Source organism: Desmodus rotundus, chromosome 8, assembly GCF_022682495.2.
Source record: "Desmodus rotundus isolate HL8 chromosome 8, HLdesRot8A.1, whole genome shotgun sequence".
In the NCBI taxonomy this organism is placed as follows: Eukaryota; Metazoa; Chordata; class Mammalia; order Chiroptera; family Phyllostomidae; genus Desmodus; species Desmodus rotundus.
The window spans coordinates 114201135-114223362 of NC_071394.1; the positions used below are offsets into that span (position 1 = coordinate 114201135).

The 22228-nt window shown below is 41.3% G+C and overlaps 1 protein-coding gene across 1 annotated transcript in view; it reads left to right on the plus strand.

The window, feature by feature from the left end:
• LOC112309514 (ubiquitin-conjugating enzyme E2 E2) overlaps positions 1 to 22228 on the plus strand; it is a 257222-nt gene that overhangs the window by 218324 nt on the left and 16670 nt on the right. The window contains exon 5 of the mRNA XM_053929637.1: positions 1160 to 1307. Coding sequence (XP_053785612.1) covers positions 1160 to 1307 — 148 coding nt within the window. The remainder of the gene's footprint in view (positions 1 to 1159; positions 1308 to 22228) is intronic.

Here is a 22228-nt window from a genome sequence, read left to right on the forward strand (position 1 = left end):
CATCCACCCTCTGGGGGTTGCCCTTGCAAATTCACCTATGCATTTGAAAGAATGTCAGTTATATTTTCTTCAGCATTCCTTGGTGTTTGGAAGTTACCTAAGCTGGCATGCAGGGCAGCTCTTAATAGGAGTACTCATCTAGCCTGAGAGTGGTTCCGTGTTACTCAGCGATTGTTCAATACTGGATCTGTGAGTTTTGAGACTCAATAGCAGGTGAATTAAGTAAATTCTGATGTTCACATGGATGCTGGATGCCCTGGGGAGATAGCAACTCCTGCAAAGATCTGCCATGTGTGTATTACTTGGTGAAGAGCTATTTTCAACTTAGGGTACCAGAAAACCGGTCTTCAGAACACCAAGATTCATTTATATTTCAGCTTCTCAGTTTCAGAACGTTTATAAACACATGAATGAGTAACATTAAAAACTTGTTGCTTACATGAGACTTTTGTAAAATAGTTTTATTAGAGTTGTAAAACTGATTTGGACTTAACTTTTCAATCAGAGTTCTTGAAAAATGTTGTACACGTGTTTCAAACTCATCCTCAGCAAAGTACAGTGGTGACCTAGGTATCACAGGGAAGAGGCGAGCTGTACTAATACTACATTCAAAACAGAGAATGTAGGTTTGTAAGTTATAATTAGCATAGCTTTTCTATAAACTAGATACATTCTTTATATACAGTACCCCAATTTATGTCTTTAAATCGTGACATAGAATAATATTTATTTCCTTTTTAGAGTATTTCTGTGCTTTTTTGAATTTTATAAATGTACAAAACCTTAAAACAACAGGAATCCAACACAGGTTGCCGTTGAAATTTTTATTTTGGAAAGCTTTCTTTTCTTTGAATTTTTTTTAGAAGTCTAAGTTTCCCTCCTATGAACATTCCTACAGTCGCACCAAGAATAAATTCAGTCCCCAGAACATTAGTTAAGTGATGATAGGTCTCTTCATCAGAAGCTGAATGTCATGAATTTGTCATTGGAGTTTAGTTCTCTGTGCCCAGAATGACAAGTTCTGAAATAGTGATTTTGATTATTGATTCTTTTCATGTGCCCAAGGAAAAGTTAAATATATGGTTGAACCAATGACCCTTAGATTATTTTATCTAATAAAAGGTATGTCTGTCTATAACAAGTTTACATTTTCTTCTAGGTTACCTTCCGAACAAGAATCTATCACTGTAATATTAACAGCCAAGGTGTGATCTGTCTGGACATCCTGAAGGACAACTGGAGTCCGGCCCTGACCATTTCTAAAGTCCTCCTCTCCATCTGCTCCCTTCTCACAGATTGCAACCCCGGTGAGAGACTTTTGATCCAGTCTGGAATTGGGTCTACTTTACTGCTACCGTCAGCACTGCTACTATTATTACTATTATTTTGAATTTCAACTTCCATAATATGCAACTGCTTTCTTCTCTTTTTAAATTGGGTCTTGTCATTAGTCCTTTTAAGACCTGTTCTCTGCCAAAAAGGAAAAAGCATAGTGTGATAAAAGTTAATGAAAAATCATTTTAGATTAGGAAGTTCATTTGAAGAATGCATTACATTCCGTTGCCAAATAATAATAAAATTTTTAATTAAATAGCTTAATCTTTAATTAGATGCCTACCGGAAGATGTTAATTTGAGAAGTACGGGCTATTTAAATTTGATAACAATCAGGCACCACCACACAGATGTGACCTTTTCTGGCATCTTAATAACCGTGCATCTTTGTAAGCTATTAGAACCAAAAAAGGGGGGGGGTGGTCCTGAACTAGGAAATACCCCAAGTAAATAAGGAAAGACAAATATCGAATACAGCTTCCCAGGGAAACTGAAGAGAGTACATGACCAGTCTTCCACGGATTGCTGGTGCCCTTAATGCTGAGAGCGCTGACTTCCTGGGTGCTCCTAGAGGTGCGATTTTGTGTCTTTGACCAGCTTCTTTCAACTGAACGACCAAACACCTGCCAGTTTTTTACATAGTTGGATTTATTTTGGAAGATACAAAAACCCAAAGGAGAGTTTTTATTGATGTTCTCAGTGAGAAATTCTTTGAGTATTTAATTGGTGGTCTTAATATTTCAGAAGATTCTATCTTCCATGTTCAGGAATAAAGGCTATTCACTAAATAAGTAAATTTGCAGGCACGAGAAATGACAAATGGGATCGGAGTCTCTGTGAGGCTCTTGGCTCGTTTTTAAAACATGGGCAAATTATAATTTTTTCAAGTATTATGTTTAGTATTTTTTAATGAAAAAATATAAAAACAGAATAAAATTGTCATGTATTTAGAATATATATAATAGATCAATGCTTTTAGCACCAAAAAGAAAAGAAAATATAATTGTGCAAGATCCTTATAGATTTTTTTTGATGGGCCGTTTTTTAATTGCATTTTTTTCCACTACCACTTAACCCCTCACCCCCTCTCCCACCCGCAGTCACCACAGTGTTGTCCACGCCCATGAGTCCTTTTTCCTTTTTGTGCGTTACTTCAGTTTGTTCATTAGATTCCACATATGAGTGAAATCCTGTGGTATTTGTCTTTCTCTGACTGGCTTACTGCACTTAGCGTAATGTTTTCCAGGTCCATCCATGCTGTCAGAAAGGGTAACTTTTTTTCTTTTTTATAGCTGAATAGTATTCCGTTGTGTAAATGTCCCATAGTTGTTTTAGCCACTCATTTACTGATGGACACTTGGGCTGCTTCCATACTTGGTGATTGTAAATAATGTAGCAATGAACATAGGGGTGCTTATGTTCTTTTGAATTAGTGTTTCGGGTTTCTTTGGATAAATTCTGAGAAGTGGAATCACTGGGTCCTAAGGTAGTTTCATCTTTAATTTTTGAGGTGTCTCCATATTGCTTTCCACAGGGGCTGCACCAATCTGCATTCCCACTAATACAGAAGAAGGGTTCCCCTATATAAAATATTTTAATTAATGTATATATCACTCAAGTTAGTGAAGTTTAATAATGCTGCATTAATTTAAAGCTGAGAATGTATAAAGGACACATGGACAAAACCAAAACGGCGTAGGATCAAGGGTAGGAAGTGGAGATGGCTGGGGTGGGGGGAGGTCGTGGGGGCAAAATGGAAACAACTGTAAAAAAGAAAAGAAAAAAAGTAAAACCGAGTGACACTTTGTTCTCATAATCTCATTATTCCTATTTCTGTCCCATTTGTCTCTGTGGCTGTGTATAACTTCACTTGGGGGTAATGTCATAAATAAAAAGGCATTTATTTGGTGATATGAGGCCTGGACCAAGTGACCCTCCTAGAAATGGTGCAACATGGGACTGCGTCTGCTTCCCTACTCCCAAAAAGTGCTTCTGGGGCTTGCTGAAATTTGGGGGCAAGGGTTGTTTTATGTTTATTTTTTAAGAGAAAAATTTATTTTGACAGATAAGTAACTTATTTAAGAAATCTTTGATGTGAAGTTATGCTATATACCTTAAACTTCTATCAGTTTTGTATGTCAGTTATATCTCAATAAAGCTGGGGAAAAGGAGAAACTTTTGAGGCACTTCTGAGCACTGGATGAATAAGAAGGCCTCACTTCTATATCTGGAATGAAGTGTAACTTTAAGAGAGAAAGCTCAGTGCTGAGAGGCAGTCCTTACCCCGGTGGTAACCAGGCTGGCTTGGTCTTCCCGTCAACAGAAATGGGGCTGTCACCCAGAATCATCTTGTGTGTGAGAGTCTGTTGTTGTCCAGGTACCCCTGCTTAAAGACATAGATTCGTTCCACCAAAGCCTTCTCTCAGCAATCACGCTTTCCGTTCAGTGAATTAGGGTTTCCTTTTGCTGTGTCTTGGAAAGTTACATACGCTAAAGGAATACTAAAGGTAATAATATTCCTTAGGTTTCACCAACTAGTGATAGCCCATCTGATGTAAGAACAGAACATCATTTGCAAAATACATGCTAACACACCAGATGTTCATACTTTTAAACACATAAAAAGATGTTTCCTAATTGGCACATCATTTATATATATGTTCATACTTCTGGAGTCTTAAAATATTTATCTTAAGTCAAATGTTTATCCTTTTATTTAATGGCTTTATTTCATATTGTTTTCTTGTACATTTCCGATCTCTAGATTATTCACCCTAGATTTAAATTAAACTTCGGTCTAACCTATCTTCACATCATCACAAATCTAAGATTCATAGAATATGAATAAATAAGATTTTCCTGTACTGAATCTGTAGAGCTATTTTAACATCAAAAATGCTATCAGCTCAAAGTAGGCTTTGCATAAGAATATAAATTTATCAACTTTAAAAGTGCTTTCTCTTATACTTACATAAACTGATTTTTAAAAATCTTTTTCATAGTTTTCCCATAATTTATGTTTGTCCCTCTCAAGGAATTTTGGCCCATTCAGAAACAAAAGTTTTATGCTTCGTCATGGGTCTGTACATTCCTACTGTATGGTATTTACAGTCGGCAGAACTAGACTTCAGATCAGCCCCACCGTTTATTAGTTGTGCGACCTTGTACTGCTGCCTTAACTTTCCTCAGCCTTAGTTTCTCACATAAAATAAAGATTATCATCAACCCTACCTAAATCACAGAATTCCTGGGAGTTTAAAATGAGATGGTAATAGGTTCTTATTGATGTCATTTCCCAGAGTATTTAGGACTGTGAATGGGCATATATTAGATGTCTTGTAAATTCCTACTCAGTTGAATTTAATAGAGAAAAGATAGTAGTGAGTAATTTGTTGACACCATCGGCTTGGCACAGACCCCATTTAATAACCTGAAAAAAGCCTAATCCTGAATCCATAGTGCCTATTGTATTATTTCTTGGGAAGGATTCTCTCTGAGGAGGGAAATGTCCAGCATTTACCACCCAATTGATGGGCGCACCATTCTGTTCCCAGTGCAGCGGGGCAGGTCAAGGTAGGCCTTGTGCTGGCCTTAGTAGGGCTCTTCACGCTTCCCTGAGGTATTTATTCAGTCTGACGTAGCATTCTTACTGGTCGGACATTACCGAGCTGCCAGAGTGTGTCTGTGCCACACTCTTAGGGAACAGAGTGGCGGCAGAGAGGAATAGAGGGTGATAAGCTCAAAGGTTAACACCAGCCTCCCAGATTCTAAATTTAGACCTGCTTGGTAAACATGTTCTAATCCATGAATGGCTGAAGTTTGGAATACTGATCAAATTTCCATTTTTCATGGAATGCTCTTATTTGTAACTACTTCTCAAGTATATATAAAATTTAAGCTCTCTTCTCTTTGACATTCTATTTGAAGGGCGTTTTTGTTGTTTTTTTTGCTGTTTTGTGGGTGTTTTTAAACTCTTGGATATTTTATCATCTTATGAAATCTATTTATTTAAAATATGCCTATATTGTGGTCTTCACACCTCTAAACAGTGGGTGTTTTCCCTCATGCAAAGTGAACTACCCTAAGAACACTCACAACTATGAGCTACGACAAGGCTACACTTTTCCTGTACCGGATGCTTTAACACAAAGTAGTGTCGAGAAATACTTCTCACCTTCTTCTCCCTTCTGTTTTGACAAGTATGTAAATCTGCAGGTCATCTGGCGTTATTTTACTAACCTTAGTTCTGCTTCCCTACTCTACTACTATTGCTTTCTAAAGTGTGGTGGGCTTGTTTCATTCTAAATATAATTCTGATCCTGTATCACCAAAAAATTGTCCCCAAAACATAGGATTCATGAGGGCATTGGAAATTTAAAAACCAAACATTTAATGGAAGAATTATTGCCAGAAATTTTTAAGCATAATAAAATGGAATTGTGATTATGAATTTTTTTTTTACATATCCTTACCTTGTAGAGACACATACTGACCTATTTGCAAATAAAATTCCTTGACATCTGGTGTGCGCTTCAAAGTAATCCAGGAAGCTTGGAAGTGGGTAGGGATGTGGAAGATAGCAGGTTGATCATTATAATTGCTGAACCTTAGTAACGAGTACATGGGGGTTCATTATACTATTCTGTGTGCTTTTGAATATGTTTGAAATTTTTTATAATAAAGGGTTTTTTTAATTGCCAAAGAATAGACATACCAGCAGTGTAATCTACAAAAGGTATGTGATTTGTCTCTTTTTGCTTTGTGAAGGAATTCTTTGGCCTCTGACCTTCACCTGGTGTATTTCATTCCCCTATCTCTGCCTTCAGAATATAGCTACCTTGTAATGTAGCCTGGCAGCAGGGTTCTGCCTTCCCAAACCACCACGCAGCCTCTGTCCTCCACTCTTCACATGGGCGGGACTGTGTGGACCGTGTCAAGTGAACATGCCCTCAACATGCCTGCCAAACACCAACACTGAGGATGGACGAGCTTCCCTCTCTTCTTGTCACCTTCCAAATAAAGATCAAGTGTCGGTTACTCCCAGTCTTGATCTATGCATATCTGTATTAGAACAACAAATAGAGCTAAGAATGGTAGCTAATTAACCCTCAGCCTTACATAGTGATTAAGCCCAGGGTGGGCACAGCTGCAGCTTCATTGGTAGGAGATTTATTCTTCTCAAAGGCACCGAGCAACTGGGAAGAGGAATTTGCTCCCAGTGACTCTTTTATAGTGCTATAGAAAAGGTCAGAGAACGCCTCCTTCCTCCTCCTCCAGCTCCACAGCCCTTTGTTTCAGCTCTCTGTGGCCACTTTCTTAAACAACTAATACAGTTCTTATCTGTAAGTTGTCCTTGACTTTGGTGGTTATTAATTGGCTGGCTTTCAGCTGATTATGTTTAGATAGTAAATTATGTTGCTAAATATTACAATTTTATAATTGATAGCGGTTACTAGGGGCTGGGGACATAAAATAGGATCAATTATTTCAGCACAGGTGTATTTATTATGTAGACTATTTACACTGTGAGCTGTTAGACTGACTGATGAAAGGGACGTAAATGGAACTTAAGCGGATTCTGCTGCTTCTGCAGCACGAATCTTGCCTGTCCGGACCCCTTTCCACTGCACCTCAGATCTGGTAAGGAGCCATTTTTTTAACTGAAAATCTGGATGAATGATAAGCCTGCCTGTTTTGAAAACAGGCTATCTTAACAGGAATGCAGAAAAAAATTCCTGTAGTGACACTACATGGGGCTGCATTGATATCGGGTTGCTTCTGCTGTAACAGGTAAAAAGGGTTTCACTTTGAGTCAAAGGAGGCTCAAAGTTGCAGTTATTATGACTAAGAAGCCTTTGATTTATTTTTGGAAATTGCATATGGTGAATTCGGAATTCCCCAAAATACTGGGAAAGCAATATTCATAATTTTCATGGTGGAGGGAGGGTAGCTTAGGTGAAAAAAAAGGGGGGGTTCTGAATATACTCCTTTGATAATGTATCTGTATGAGATTTTTCTTTTTTCAAAATGGAATTATCTTTATTATTTTTCTCATAAAAATAATACGTGCTTATTGGGTTTTTCCTAAATCAATTATCGTTTAAAGAGAAGTATTTAATTTTCATTTGAGGCTCTTTGCTTTGCAAACTCAGAGTTGGTGGAACTAGGCAAGGTGTATTTGTCAGTTGTTTGTCTCATTATAACCTTAGTGTAAATTTAGACACACTAACCTAAACTCTTAGCCCTGGTTTTGAATTACTTCTACTTAGCATTTGCCTATGCATATTTTATTGCCCCTTAATTAATACAAATCTAGACATAGGTAGCTGTTGCGACAAATTTTCTGTTGTGAATCTGTTGCCATCCCTGCGACATTAACCTCTAATGTATTGGTTTGGAAGTTGATCTCATTAAAAAATTGCTGTATATATTTACTTAGGACACAAATTCTCTTCAATTTACTTTTTTAGAAAACTGTCATTGTAGTATTTTTCATTTTAGAAATCACCAGTGATTTATTTTTGGTTAAGAGGAACACTAAAAAGGAAAAGGTGTACCTAAGATCAGTACTTACAATTTCTATACTTTCCCAAAACTGAAGCCTTCCTCCACTAAAATCAATTGATGAATGTCTTTCCTAGTGTTAGAATTTACTAAATTGTATTTGAGGTGTTTTTCTTGCTCTAAACACAAATGAGAAATTAAAAAATGAAGCATAGCCTCAATTTAAATAAACATCATTCTTCGCTCAGAGGGGAATGTCTTTACTCAGAACTATTTACCCAAGGAATGATTAAAAGACTATCTTTTCCTTTTACTTCAGGAATTTCTGAAGAGTCATGAACATTTAGTCTTGATTTTAATTAACTTTTTCTTTATTACTTCTTAAATGAAGATAATTAAAACATAAAGATTACAGGGGTAAAAAAGGACTCTGATTAATTCTCATTCTAGAATAAAAAGTCATTTTTTAATGATAGGGAAAGAAGCATGTAAGATTTGTGGGCATTTCTTAGCCTTTTAATTATTTTTATTATTCGAAAAAGCTTCCTTTTTTTTAAATTATCTTGCTGACTCTGTGCTTGTGCCTCCAGCACTTTCACAGCAGTTGTCCGCCCCTCAGGGAGGAGAGCACGCTTGCTCCCGTCACGGACACGTTTAGCACGCATGGACCCACCACAGGCCCTGCTGACATGGTTTGCCTTTTAGACGGCCTCATTAGAACTTCAGGGCTCACTGCGCGAATTCTGGGCAGTCGGCCTGGGCACACGCCAAGTGCAGATTTTGTGCTTTCCTAACCTCCTGGCATGAAGGTAAACAATCCTGTTGCCAGGGGCGGGGGGCAGCCTAGTTTTGCCAGAGGCTGTGCTGCAGGACAGCCTCCCCCGTTGTCCTGCGCTGGACCATTGTGAATGCCTGACAACACTGTTCCCGGAAGAGGACAAGCCCGAATTGTGGGTTAAGTCCAAGGTCTTTCCTGTCTCCCTAGATAATGTCTCCTGACGACTTTTTTTTTCTTTTTTTTACAGTTAAAGACCATAAGTTTGTCTCCTCTTTCCTTCTACAATTTTTTTGTTTTATTTTTGCCACCAGGGAGCACAATACTGACTTAATGCTCAGTCACAATAACTGTCTTAACCCTTATAGTTAGTACGCATGCTAATTATACATGCTTCTTTCATATACTTCTACTCATGCTTTTTATTATGGCTTATTCTGTTTCTGTAGAATTATTTTATTGAGTATATCTTATTGCAAATCATCTGACTCTTGTTTGGCAAAGAGGCATGTGTAATAAATAAGAGGTTAATTTTTTTGCTTGAGGTAGGTTCAAGGAGCACATTTCATAACTACCCAATTCATTTCCCACTTATGTCAGGAGAAGCATAACTGTGTCAGGCTTTGCTCGGCAGATTTATTCCAACAGCAAGACTTATTTTTTCTGTGCCTCTTGTCCAGTTATTCTGTAGTGTCTCAGTCTCCCCACAAACAGAAAGGTCTTAGGCATTATTCCTGGGTGGGGATGTGCCACAGGTATCTTTTCTACCATTTAAAATATGTAGAAATTATGAGGTTGTTAATCTGCTGGCTATGGTCTGTATAATTCTCTTAGATCTTCCCCATATGCCACTTTTGAAACTCTAAGTGCTCTTTCTTTGTTGGCTAATTTATTTTGCAATCTAAATTTCTATTCCCATGCAGTTCTTATCTATCAGGTGGTCATTTGTTAATACTGTAGGCTTGTTGTTGGTCATCGGAATCATTCTAATGGTATTTATTGTCAGAAACACCTGTACCTGGTCTGTAAATGACATTGCAGGATTTCACTTTATGTAAGTTTAAAAATGAATATATTTTAAAAATCTGATAACAGCATAAACCACCCCTTCAGGATGTTGCCTGCTTACCCTGCACTTAGCGGGGTACCCCCCCCGCCCGCCCCCCCCCCACAGAGACCCTGGGGCCCTGATCTCTTCTCTGTCTCAGTGCAGTTCTCCCCGTGGCTGTCACATTTCCCTCTCAGGCGACCTTTCTGGGAGTACCACTGACAGCACCCACAGCGCACGGGGGAGGCCCCTCCGTGATCACACTGACTTTCCAAGAGGTTTATGCCCAGAGGATTTCTTAACGAAGCTATCCTGTACTTTGTTAGTTGTCTGCTGTCCTCAGGGACAGGTGTGAAAATGGAAGAGAGGAGCGATACTCTTAAGGTGGAACATTAGCCACTCTCCTGCCTGCGAATAGAAATGGCAGACATAGTGTGAACCACTGCGTCTTTGCCCACATTCTCACATTTGCTTGTTCATTACTGCCTTCTGAAGACAGCCTCTGTCAGGAACCCTACTAGAAAAAGCAATTAAGAAAAAGATTTCACCACATCAGAGGTTATCCAAAAAGTAGCATAACCCACATCACCTTTCCAAAGATAGGTACTAGAACTTCATATAAAGCTATGTTTTCAGCCTCTTGTGATCCTGTAGCGCCTTCCTAGTCATCTTTGACCTGCCCCTGTTAGCCTGGGGACTCTGTTGTACTTTTTTTCCTGTAGTTTCTAATAATTTAAAAACAATTGATGTATCGTATGTCTTTTCAGAGTTAATAAGCACAACTCCACCTTCCCAACCCCTCCAACACGCACGCACACACATGCACACACACGCACGCACACGCACACACACACTCTCTGACTGGACTCCCCTCAAGCCTGAAGTGGATCCCTATCCTTTGTAAGAATCACTGAGCTGGAGCCTGTGGCAAAGCCAAGTGCACCAGCCCGTACGTCTTTCTTTAGGACAGTGCTTTGTGCTGTGTGTATCCTTGGCTGTTCCTTCTCCTTTTTCCCTTTTCCTATTAACTGGTCTCTTCTGTTTAATCTGTATTTCAGCCTCTTGGTTTTTCTGCTGCTGATCCTCTTTTTCTCCTTTTTTTTTAATCCCTTCTGGTCACCTGCTGCTCTCCCTCTTAACTTCTCTTAACATTTCTTTCGCCTAGTAAAATGTTTTCTAAAAGAGGAAATTCAAACTTTTTTATTTTAAAAGCATTTTGTTATCTCTATAACCATATGACTTAGCTGTTGGCCCAGCAACCTTGGAATATTCCGTTTCACTTCGTGTGCCGTGTGATGACTCTTGTCCTTCTGGTGTGCCGGACAGGGATGGCCCCATCCGTTCTCAGAGGGGGCGCGCTGTCAGCTCTGAAAAGGTAGCTGCAGCTGTGAGTGATGTTGGAGCTGTTGCCACTCTTAACGCCATGCCCTCTTTCTCCAGCTAAGCAGTTCCTTTTTTTAGTCTAGTTTGGAAAATATATTAAATATAGAGTGCTGTACCCTGAAAGTAATGTTCCCAACGTGGTTTCACGAGCACAACATAATCATCTCATTTTCGTGTCAGAACTTCCTTGTCCTTTTGTACGGGCGGCCGTGTTCTGAATGAAAACAGAGTTAGGTTCCAGTGGAACGTGGCTGTATCATTTAGGCTAAGCTGTGGTCCTGGTCGTCTCTGCGCTCAGACCTGTCTTCTCCGAGTCGCAGTGACGCACCTTTGCGTGCATCTTTTCAGCAACCCCTGCGGTTCCCCGTGCTAGACTCGCCGATGTCAGATAGAGCAGGAGCACAGCGAAGGTTGTACCTTGCCACGTTAAAAATATTGACTCAAAGGAGCCAAAGTACACTGAGTTTCGAAGATGTCAGAAAAATTAGAATGTTGCCCAGCCCTCTCATTCAGTAGATAAGTCAGTGTTCTCATTTGTGAATTAAAGACAGTACTTCTGACCCTGTCTTGCAGCATTACTGTGAAGATAAAGTATGCATAGACCTCTGTAAACACTTTGAAGGCTATGAGTATCATCATATGGGATGTGTTGAACCAAAGGCCCATATTATCTCTTCAAGGTGTGATGAGTTGGCATTTGAGATGTCTAAAAAAACAACTTATTGAATAAAATCCTTCAAGGGCTTCTTTGACGTTTTGTGAGTTTGGAACTTCACACGTGACAGAATTTACTTTCTAAACAGAGAAATAAGAGGAAGAATGAATTAAAAAAGTCAAACTTAATGATTTCAGTTTGCTTCAGGCCTCTCTCTATAATCTAGGTAATGTAAATGCTGGGCGTTACCCTCTACCTGTAAAGTGCAGTGTGAGTCTTCTTCATTCCCAGCACCCACGATGCGCAAACCGAAGGCCTCCTTCCCACCGCTTTTGGCCAAAGAACTCCCCAGGAAGCGTTGCCTTATTTTAAGCCCAAGCCTTTTTTTAACGTTAACACTCATCCCCAGTGTTCCTTTGCTCTTACCTTGTATGAGATACAAGTCTCAGACATAAGACAACTTAAAATACGTCAGGATGTTTTATTGGATGACAAACTCATGAAGATCAGAGAGTGTGTCTAGTTGAGGTAGAAGTGAACCCTATTTGTAGCGAGCTTCAAATAAATTTAATTACTGAACTAGATATACTTTGTTGTCTGGATTGTTGGTAATGTTTTTAAAATGCGTTAGAAGGGACTTCTACTTCTGGCCGTGAAGAAGTAGTAGGAACCGTATTTACACTTGTATCTTAACAACTAGAAAATCAGATACTAGACAACAGGCAGCCCAGGACCGTAATCCCTGAGAAGAGAGAAACAAATGAACTCTACGATGGCCCAGCTTACTGCCTAGAGGCGGTTTCCAGGCTGCAGTGCAGGGAGGAAGAAACCAAAGACAGAGCCCAGCAGTGTCACTCAGTTGAGGAGACAGAGATAGGGGTAGGGAAGGGGCAGAGATAGGGAAGACCAAGACGGCTTGTTTGTGGGGTGGAGATCTGGAGAAAGAGGACTGCACAGAAAGTTCCAGAGATCTGAGAAGGGATCTCCTGGAGTCATTGCCTAAATTTGGATCTGTACTTGTAAGAAGGAGCCAGGAAAAGAACCTCCACAAAGCAGTAGGCTGAATTCCTAGAGCTCACACCAGGCTCCGTCTGAGTGGGAAGGTCACACAATAAACGGGAAATCACGTAGTCCTCAAAAGATACTGCCTGAATAGTAGGGGTAAAGTAGCTCTGCACTGAAGGTTACTTGGCGCCTGTCCTAACAAAGTTTAAAGGCCAGCTTGTGAAAGGATAAAACTTTTCCTGGGTACATGCCAGAATAAAGTACAACATTCTTTAAGAAAGTATAGTACAACAAATTCCAACACCCCACAGTGTAAAATTCACAGTGTTGTACATCCAGTAAAATATTACTGGGTATTTTAAGAGCAGGAAACTATCACCCATAACCAGCAGAAAAATTAATCCACAGAACCTGACCCAGAAAGGACAGAGATGTTAGAATTAGTAGAGAATACTGAAACAGCTACTATAAATAAATTCATATGCTTAAGAAGGTAAAGAAAAACACAAACATGAGGAGAAAAACAAAATAATAAAAATATGCAAATGAAACTTCTAGAGATATAAATAATACAAATATCAGACATAAAAAGTACATTGGGCCCTGGTCAGTGTGGCTCAGTTGTTGGAGCATCATCCCGTACAGCAAAAGGTTGGGAGTTCAATTCCCAGTCAGGGCACATGCCTAGGTTGCAGGTTTGATCCCTAGTCAGCACATGTATGGGAGGCAACTACTTGATGTTTCTCTCTCACATGATCTTTCTCTGTCTCCCTCTCTCTCTCTCAAATCGATTAACATGTTAAAACATGTTTTTAAACAAGTAATTTGGATGGGAGTAACAGCAGATTAGATGCACTGGAAGAAAGGGCCAGTGAGGTTGAACATAGTAATCCCAACTGCCCGTAATAAAACAAAAGAAATAAAAGCCTAACAAAAAAAAATAGAGTGAACAGAGCTTCAGTGAACTGTGCATTGACATCGGACTGTCTAATGTATTTGTCATTGGAGACCCGGAAAAGGGAGTCAGGAGAGAAAAAATATTTGAAGAAATAGTGGGAAGAACTTGCACTTCCAGTAGCAGAGATGGCGTTTACCCTTCCACCTGAAGCAGCCAAAGGCAGACAGAATGTATCAAACGATGGTTTTCAGGACTCAGGCGGCAAAGGGCAGTTATCCCTGACACATGAGAAACAAGTGAAGTGATGCCTAGATCACTGCCTGGGAGACTTTCAGGCCACAGTATCAGAAGGGAAACCCAGGCGGGGCCGAGCAGACTGGCTAAGTGCTGAGCAAACAGAACTGAGTCCGGGAAACTGAGATAGCTGGAGTTCACAAGACAGAGTATGGAACGGAGAAAGTGCACAGGAAAGGGGAACCCCAGAGACCTGCAGAAGGTACCTCTTCAGTACCCAGCAGGGTAGTGACATACAAGGAAACTACTCAGGTCTGGGAAAGAGCTGGTTTTTGTTGGATTGGGTTTGTTTTGTTTTGTTTTTTTTACCTTTTTTGCCATGTTGGTAAGGGATGGTAAGGCCAAACACACAACACCCAACACTGGACAGATGAAATTGATAACAGTTTATTAGTCACATATTAGCCTGGGGACAGGACATCACACACCGTGCCGGGCTATGTGAGGATTGAACTCGGGAACAGATGGAATAGGCAAGGGCTGCGGGAGGCAGGCTTTTGTAGTCTCAAGACTACTCCCTGGTTCCTACAGGAGAATGCCATTGGCTTGTTTGAATAATTCCACAGGCTGGCAAGAAACTGAAGTCCACTACATAGTGGTCAGCAGGAACTGTTCCCTGTGTCCGTAATAAGGAGAATTACTTGATTAGGGGCCCTTATCCATAGGAACAGAACCAGAAGAGGAATGTGTGGTTGGGCCATTTGAGGCCTTCCCAGTTTTCCCAGGAGGTCAAGGCAGCATAGTACTGGATTTTCATTTTCAGTACCATATGTTTGTACCACAGAAATACCCAGCAGCCAACAAGGTGAACCCCACGCTATCTGGCACCCAGTCGGAGGTCAGCAGCACACAAATAAGCAAGAAAACAGGACGCGTGACAAGGAGCATGACCGCTCACTCAGAACTGACCCAGAACTGGCACAGAGGTTGGGAGGAGACTACATAATGGTTGATATTTTCCCAAATTTGATGAGAACTTTAAACACATATCCAAGAAGTTTTGTGAACCCCAAACAAAAAAAAAAACATGAAGAAAATCACACCTGGGCACATCCTATCAAATTGCTGAAGAGTGGCAAAAAATTCTTAAAAGCACCCATGGCGGGGGTGGGGGGTCATGTCATTACAGAGAAACAAACAGTGACGACAGCAAACATCTAGTTAGGAGCTGTGCAAATGAGAGGACAGGGGACAGTGGACTGCGTTGTAGTGGTACTGAAAGAAACCCGTCAGCCTAGGATTCGGCATCCAATGAAAAAGCTGCCGGGAGGAGGGCGGGGATGAAAGACGGTGAGGGGATTAACCAGAGAACATTCATGCACAGCCCAGGCACACAGACAATGATATGGGGATTGGCTGGGGGTGGGGAGAGGGTAGAGCTGGGCAGACCTAGGGAAAGGGAGAAAAAGCAGGAACAACTGTTAACCGCTTCAACAACAAAAATAAAACTTAGGAAAAAAAGTGTTTTTAATAAAACATAGCAAAACTCATGACCATTCTAAAGTGAAATTTGGTGTGGGAGAAAGACCTTTATAAGCAAGATAAAAACACACAAGGCACAAAGGAAAAAAATATTAACAGATTTGGCTACGTAAGACATTTTCTCTGTTGAAAACGCCATAAATTGTTAACATAGCAGTCTTACAACATACAGAATGGGCAGGGAGTTAGCAACCCCAATAGAAGAACTAGAAATCAACAAGTAAACAACTCGGTTAAAAAGGGGCGGATGATCTAAGCAAGCAATTCATCAGAACAGCCAAATATGACCACGAAACACAGGAAAACACGTTAAAACTCTAGTAAATACCAAGTAAGATTTCTTCTAATCACTGGATTGACAAAAAAGTTAATGTTCTGTATGGGGAAGATGTAGGGGAAGGCATGCTTATTTGTAGGAATGAGGATTGGGACATTTTTCAAGGACACTTCGGAGGTGCTGTCGAAATGTAAAATGCACATAAATTCTGACCAACAGTCTCACTTCTAGGAATCTGCCCTGTACAAATAACTCACGGTGCTGGTGGATATACGTATGAGGAGTACTCCGCAGTGTTAATCTGTAATAGCAAAAAACTGGAAAGGTTCTTAATGTGCGTCACTAGGGAATAGTTAAATAGAATATTAAATAGATGCAGCTGTGAGAAAGAGAAAAAGGAAAATCTACAATATTGTGTCATTTGATCTGTTAAAAACAAAACTGGCCATAAACACCTTCGCACATGTGTGTTTGACTGTAAATGCACAGAAAAAGCATGGAAATGCACACACCAAGCTGCCAAAAAGCAGCGACCCTCTGGGGGGTCAGAATTTGAAGGTATAAGGTCAGAAAGAAGGATTTTCATGATTCACTTTTATATTTTATTGTTTGAATTTTTAAGAGTTAGTAAATAATTTAAAATTGTATATACTGAAGTTTTAAAAAGTAAATATCAGTAAATTACAATGAGAAAGCCTAAAGTTAAATTTTACTTGGCAAAGGGGCAAGTTTTTAAGTTAGATTTTAATTAATCTAACTTAATTTTGAAGTTTTTAAGTTGCTTTTAATTAATATTTTTATCTTTATTCAGCTCTTTATGAAATGTAAATGCTTAAGAATCAGCTAGCATGTCTTATGTTTAATTAAAATGAAAATATCCCATGTTAAACTGGGCAGAAACTTAAGTCAGCTATAGTGGAAATGGGCAGAAAGCTGCCCTATCCCAGCTTGCAGTAGGTGCTTGGTACCACGACTGTACGTTGTAAACATTCTCTGTCCCCCTTCCTAGTATTAAAGCATCTGTTTCCATTTACACTAGTCCTTCCTAAAATTATGGAGTCTCTCTTTTTTCCTTGAGGGATTACTTCTTTTCATGAGTAATTAGTGATGTGTGTTTATAGCTTACTTGTACTATGTTAAATTTACAGAGAATTAGAAACTCACTAGTAAATAAAAATAATAACACTTTTCAGAATTGAGAATTGAATTTCACTTCTTTCAAAGGGTTTTAGGAAGGAAGGGTTGCTTCGGCAACTCCTTGCTGTGAGTGAGGTGACCCCTGGAGGGGCTCTTTCAAGAGCAGGGAAGCATGGGACCAGGCGTCACCTTCCATCTGAGTATCGGAGGGGAATGAAATCCTCTGTTTCTTTCCAGGTCTTCCGCATAGGTAACCAGAATGCTTTTTGAGAAGTTTTAATTTTTAAACGTGTATAGTATATATTTATCTTAATATATATGTCATCCCAGTGACAAACATTGCCGTTGTAGTAATAAACCAGAAGATAGGGTGAAAACATAATTTTTTTTAACACTAAGAAGGAAATTCTTACACGGCCGTGACTTTTCCTTCGCAAATGTTCTCTAGTCTAATACTCTTTAAAAGTTACAGAGGCAGTAGGAGTTAATGCCGTTCAAGTAGTCAGACTGGTGATAGCATTATCATCTCCGTGCTGTCATCCCACCCCCCAAAAAATCCCCTTACAGTGTAGATTTTCTGTTTGTGGCTCCTGGGAGGTGAACATTAGGGCTGACTTCATGTCTTAATTACGCATCCATGTGACCACAGTTTGGTTCTCACCCGCCAACATTTTATTTCATTGCCTGTGGAAATAAATGTGTTTATGATGAGAAGAGACTTAGACCAAGATCTTGGTAAATCTCGGTTAGTACCAAGGTGTGGAAGGTCCATGTGGCGTGTGGTCCCTGAACCAGAGCAGACCCTTAGGCATCACCTGGGAGGCCCCTGTCACTCTCGGTCACCACTGGGCTCCAGGGAGAAAAGCGTCCTGCAAGTTGTTCCAGGGGAAGCCAAAAGCATCGCCCTTCAGGAAATCACCATCCAACAGCAATTTGAATGTATTTAACACCGCTGAATTATATACTCAGAAATGAGTAAAATGGTAAATTTTATGTTGTGTGCATTTTACCACAATGAATAAATTTTTTTTTAATTTTATTTATTTTTTAGAGAGGGGAAAGGGAAGGAGAAAGAGGGAGAGAGAAATATCAATGTGTGGTTGCCTCTCGTGCACCCTCTACTGGGGACCTGTCCTGCAACCCAGGCATGAGCCCTGACTGGGAATCAAACCAGTGACCCTTTGCTTTGCAGGCCCGTGCTCAACAATGAATAAAATTTTTAAAGAATCACCATCCACTTTTTAAAAGCAGCTCCGTAGATTACCAGAGGGAAAGGGGAGTGGGGGGAGGTAGAAGAGGGTAAAGGGGGGATAAATTGTGATGGAAGGAGACTTGGGGTGGTGAACTCACAACATATGAATGATGTATTATAGAGTTGTACACCTGAAACCTACATGATTTTATTAACACTGCCACCCCAATAAATTCAATAAAAATAAAGTAAAAGCAGCTCCCTGGAGACACCAAACAGCTTAACCTGGAGGTCAACCTATAGAGCCACAGTTTGATCCAGAATGGGAAAGACAGGAAAGGAATGCTGAGAAGCAAGGGCTCTCTGCCTCTGGCCCTGAAATGGCAGGTCCAGCAGCATTAACACCCAGGCAGCAGTGGGGGTGAGTAGTGGCTTGTTGGCTTTCTTGTATTGCCTGGTTTGGTGATGATAGTGATCGTGAATGTGCTAATAACAGCAGCAGCAACAGCTGCCCAAGTTTGAACCTGCTGAACAGCAGACACTGTTCAGTGCCTGTCATTCGTTTCCTCACTTAATCCTCTGAACCACCCTATGGGGTTGCACTGATGTTGTTATTCACTTTTTGCAAATGAGGAAAACAGGTTCAGAGAGTTGAAGGTAATTTGTCCAGATAAGGGTCAGAACTGGGATTTCGATTAAAGGAGTTTGACTCTAGAGCTTGAGCTGTGAACATCTGGGTCACACTTCCCCAGCCGTGGCCCGTGTGTGACACAGCTGAGACGTAGCTTCTGTGCACCGACACCACACCGATGCCTTGAGCTTGGTTACTCGCTTGTTCAGCAGACATTTACCAAGCTCTGGTCCAGGCCCGAGGCCAGGGCGGGAAGGAGGGACTGAGTAGTTAATGTAACTTTAGGTCAAAGTCTCTGCTCTTGAGATTAAAGTAGAAGATCTTGATTGTGAGTATGCCATCACTTAAAACCAGAGCTTGTGTTCACCCGGAGCGCCACCGTGGCCAATGACGGAAGCCCTCTGCCTCAGGACGCCCGCTCTGCCAGGATGTGCTGCAGGTGGAAACCACTCCCCACCCACACCGTCCTGTGGCTGGGACACAGGTGCTCCCTTTGAGGGAGCCCAGAATGCCTTGGTTAGCCTTTCTGCAGTGTCTGTCCGTTTGGCCGGGTAGGAGACTCACAGCAGTTACCGTATTTTGCTGCGTATAATGCACTCCCGTGTATAGTGTGCACACCAATGTTTTTGGCCCAAACTTTCGGGGGGAAAAAAATCTTTCGTCTTAATTTTTTTAATCAATTTTTTATTTATTTCAGAAACAAAACCAATTATCATAATATTCCAGGGTATTATTTTGCATATGGATATCACTACTGCTTTCTAGTTACACTTTTAATGTATAAGCATAAATAAAAAATTGAAAACACTTCTATAGATATGGAATTAGTATACTCATGTATAATGTGCATCCTCCTTTTTCCCTCAAAAACTTGAGCAAAAAGTGGGCATTACACACAGTAAAATACGGTAATTCACGGGATGGGTGGGGCATGGGGTCAGGATATGGCAGTAACTCAGGTCTTTCTCAGTCATCAGACTCCCTCACCAGGGTGGGTTTGTAATAGCCAAACACATTAGACCCAAGAGGTGAAATTTCCACAGTATGCTCCACCGCCCTTCGATCTGCCTCGGACAAAAGTGCTTTGTCTCCCAGAGCTGGCCCCACCCCTAGTCAGAGGGCCCTGCTGATCTGTAGGGACAGCAGAAAGAGAAAGAGGGGAGCTCTGTGGGCACGATCTGTAAGGGTTTAGGACAAATCACCCTCAAGCATGACATTGCTATTAAGTGATTTATTCATCACAAAAGTCCATCGTAGCTCAGTCACATGCTCATTATAAAATGTGCCCATCCCACTCAAAATCTGCAGGGACAGAATTTTAATCCTCTGCTCGGGATTGGCCAACTTGGGGTGAGGTGAGGGAAGCTACCTTTGTAGTTCTGAAGTACCTCAGAACCTTCATACAGGTAAGACGAGTGATGTATAAATGCTCCCTGCATACCTGCCACATAGCATCCATTTTTCTCTGTTTATTCTGTCATCTGCCAGCATTGACATCTGGTGATTCCAAGGTTCCAGTAACTTTTCCAAGGTCCCTCTCGCTGCAGCCTGTCTTGCTCTTAGCATTATAACGGCACTGAGCAAGTCTCGAACTGTGAGCGGTGTCTGGGGGTCAGCAGTCTTTTCAAGTCCTTCCTCATCTCCCCAGTCTGATTCTGACAGTATTCCATTTGTATACTCCTTCACACAAACCGCTCTCACAGACTTGTGAATGTAGGAAATGTTCCCGTTCACTATTAAAGCAGTCACTTTCAATTGGCCTATTCATAAATAGCCACTGCAGTTACTACTCATTGCTGCAATTTTAGAGAATCCTCAGGCACCCAGCTCAACATACCTACTCTTAGCGCCAAATGTTGGAAGGAACTGTATGAGGCACTGCAGCAGGGGCTCGGCAGCCACCACCACCACGGTTGTTGCTGCCACGACTGGAAATGCTCTCCCAGCCACTTCCAGCCCAATGGAAGGTGGGCCAGGTGTAAGGGGAGTACCGAAAGAGTGCGCTGTCTCATGAGAGGGCAGCTGGGGAGGGTGCGGTTAGAAAGGGTGGGCAGCTGGGGAGGGTCATCTTGAAGGGGAGCAGGACAAGGAACTGTGGGGATGAGCAGGTGAGAAGGATGAGAGACGTGAGGGCTGGCCTGCTGGGCAAGGGTGATGGGATGCGAAACGTGGCTTGCTGTGAACGGCCCCAAGGTGTAGGAAGAGCAGCCCCTAAGGGTGTGCTATGGATTGAACTGGGTCCCCCCCAGAAATCTGTGTGGGAGCCCTGGCTTTATTTGGTGATAGGACCCATAAGGAGGTAATTAAGGTGAAATGAGGTCATGAGGGTGGATCCCGGACCCAATAGGATTAGTGTCTGTATAAGAAGAAACCAGGGATGCCCTGGCCAATTGGAGCGTCATCCTGTACACCAGGGGAAAAAGGTTTGTGGGATCAATTCCCAGTCAGGGCACACACCTGAGTTGCAGGTTCAATCCTCCATGGGGATGTTCACTGGAGGCAACCTATCGAAGTTTCTCTCACGTCAATGTTTCTCTTTTTCCCTCTTTCTCTTTCTGTCCCTCTCCCTCTAAAATCAGTAATCATATCCTCGGGTGATAACTTTTTTTAAAAAAGAGAGACCAAAGAAGGCTCTCTCACTCCCTGCCACCTGAGGACGTGGATCAGGTAGCTGTCCACAAGCCAGGAAGAGAGCCCTCACTGGAAACCAAACTGGCCCACACCCTGATCTTGGTCTTCCCAGCCTCCAGAACTGTGAGAAACAAATTTCTTTTGTTTAAGCCGCCCAGTGTGTGGTATTATGTTATGACACCCAAGCAGATTGATACAGAGTGTATATAAGTTTCCATCATAATGTTGGTAAAAATATTCTGCCTCGTGTACCCATTCCTAGGGACTGTGGGTGTTGACTAGACCTAAATAAACTTCCTCAATAAATTTATTTAGAATACAACTCTATCCACTGGCTTCAAAAGATGGCTTGGTGTTTGTTTTATCCCAAATTTTAGGCAAGGCAAGAATTGATCTTCCTCCTCCTCTTGCTTACTGCTAGCAGAATGTCCAGCCAGCATTATAAAGGGCTCGCGGTAAACATGTCTTTTAACTGAATTAAGAGTCCCTATTACTGAGGCACTAGGTGAAGAAGGCCTCCTGAAGGAGAGTAACCGAAGAGAGGGTTTTGAGTGTGAGCATGTCCACAGCTCTACACTGAGGAGTCAGGAGGTAGCGGAGATGCCTGTGTGTGTGTGTGCGCGCGCGTGCGCGTGTGTCCCCGCTCTGCCGCTCCGTGACCCACAGTCCGCAGCCCCAGCGCCCTTCACTGTGAACGGAATCCGGGTCGCTGTTTATTTCACAGTAACTTTTTTACAAATTGCACTGTTGAACTTTTAAGAATGTAAGGTTTTGTGGCATCTCTCTGTTAGCTCACCTCATCTCTCCCATCAGGTTTCACCACATGAATTCAGGCACAGTCTGAAATGATCTTCAACTACCATCCAAGGCTATGGCTGGGAATCACACAAAAAAACATTGACCTCTTGTTGACTAAAACCCTGGAAGCCTGTTTTTCCCCATTCCCTGCTGTTTTCAGCCACTCTTTTAACCTCCAAAATAC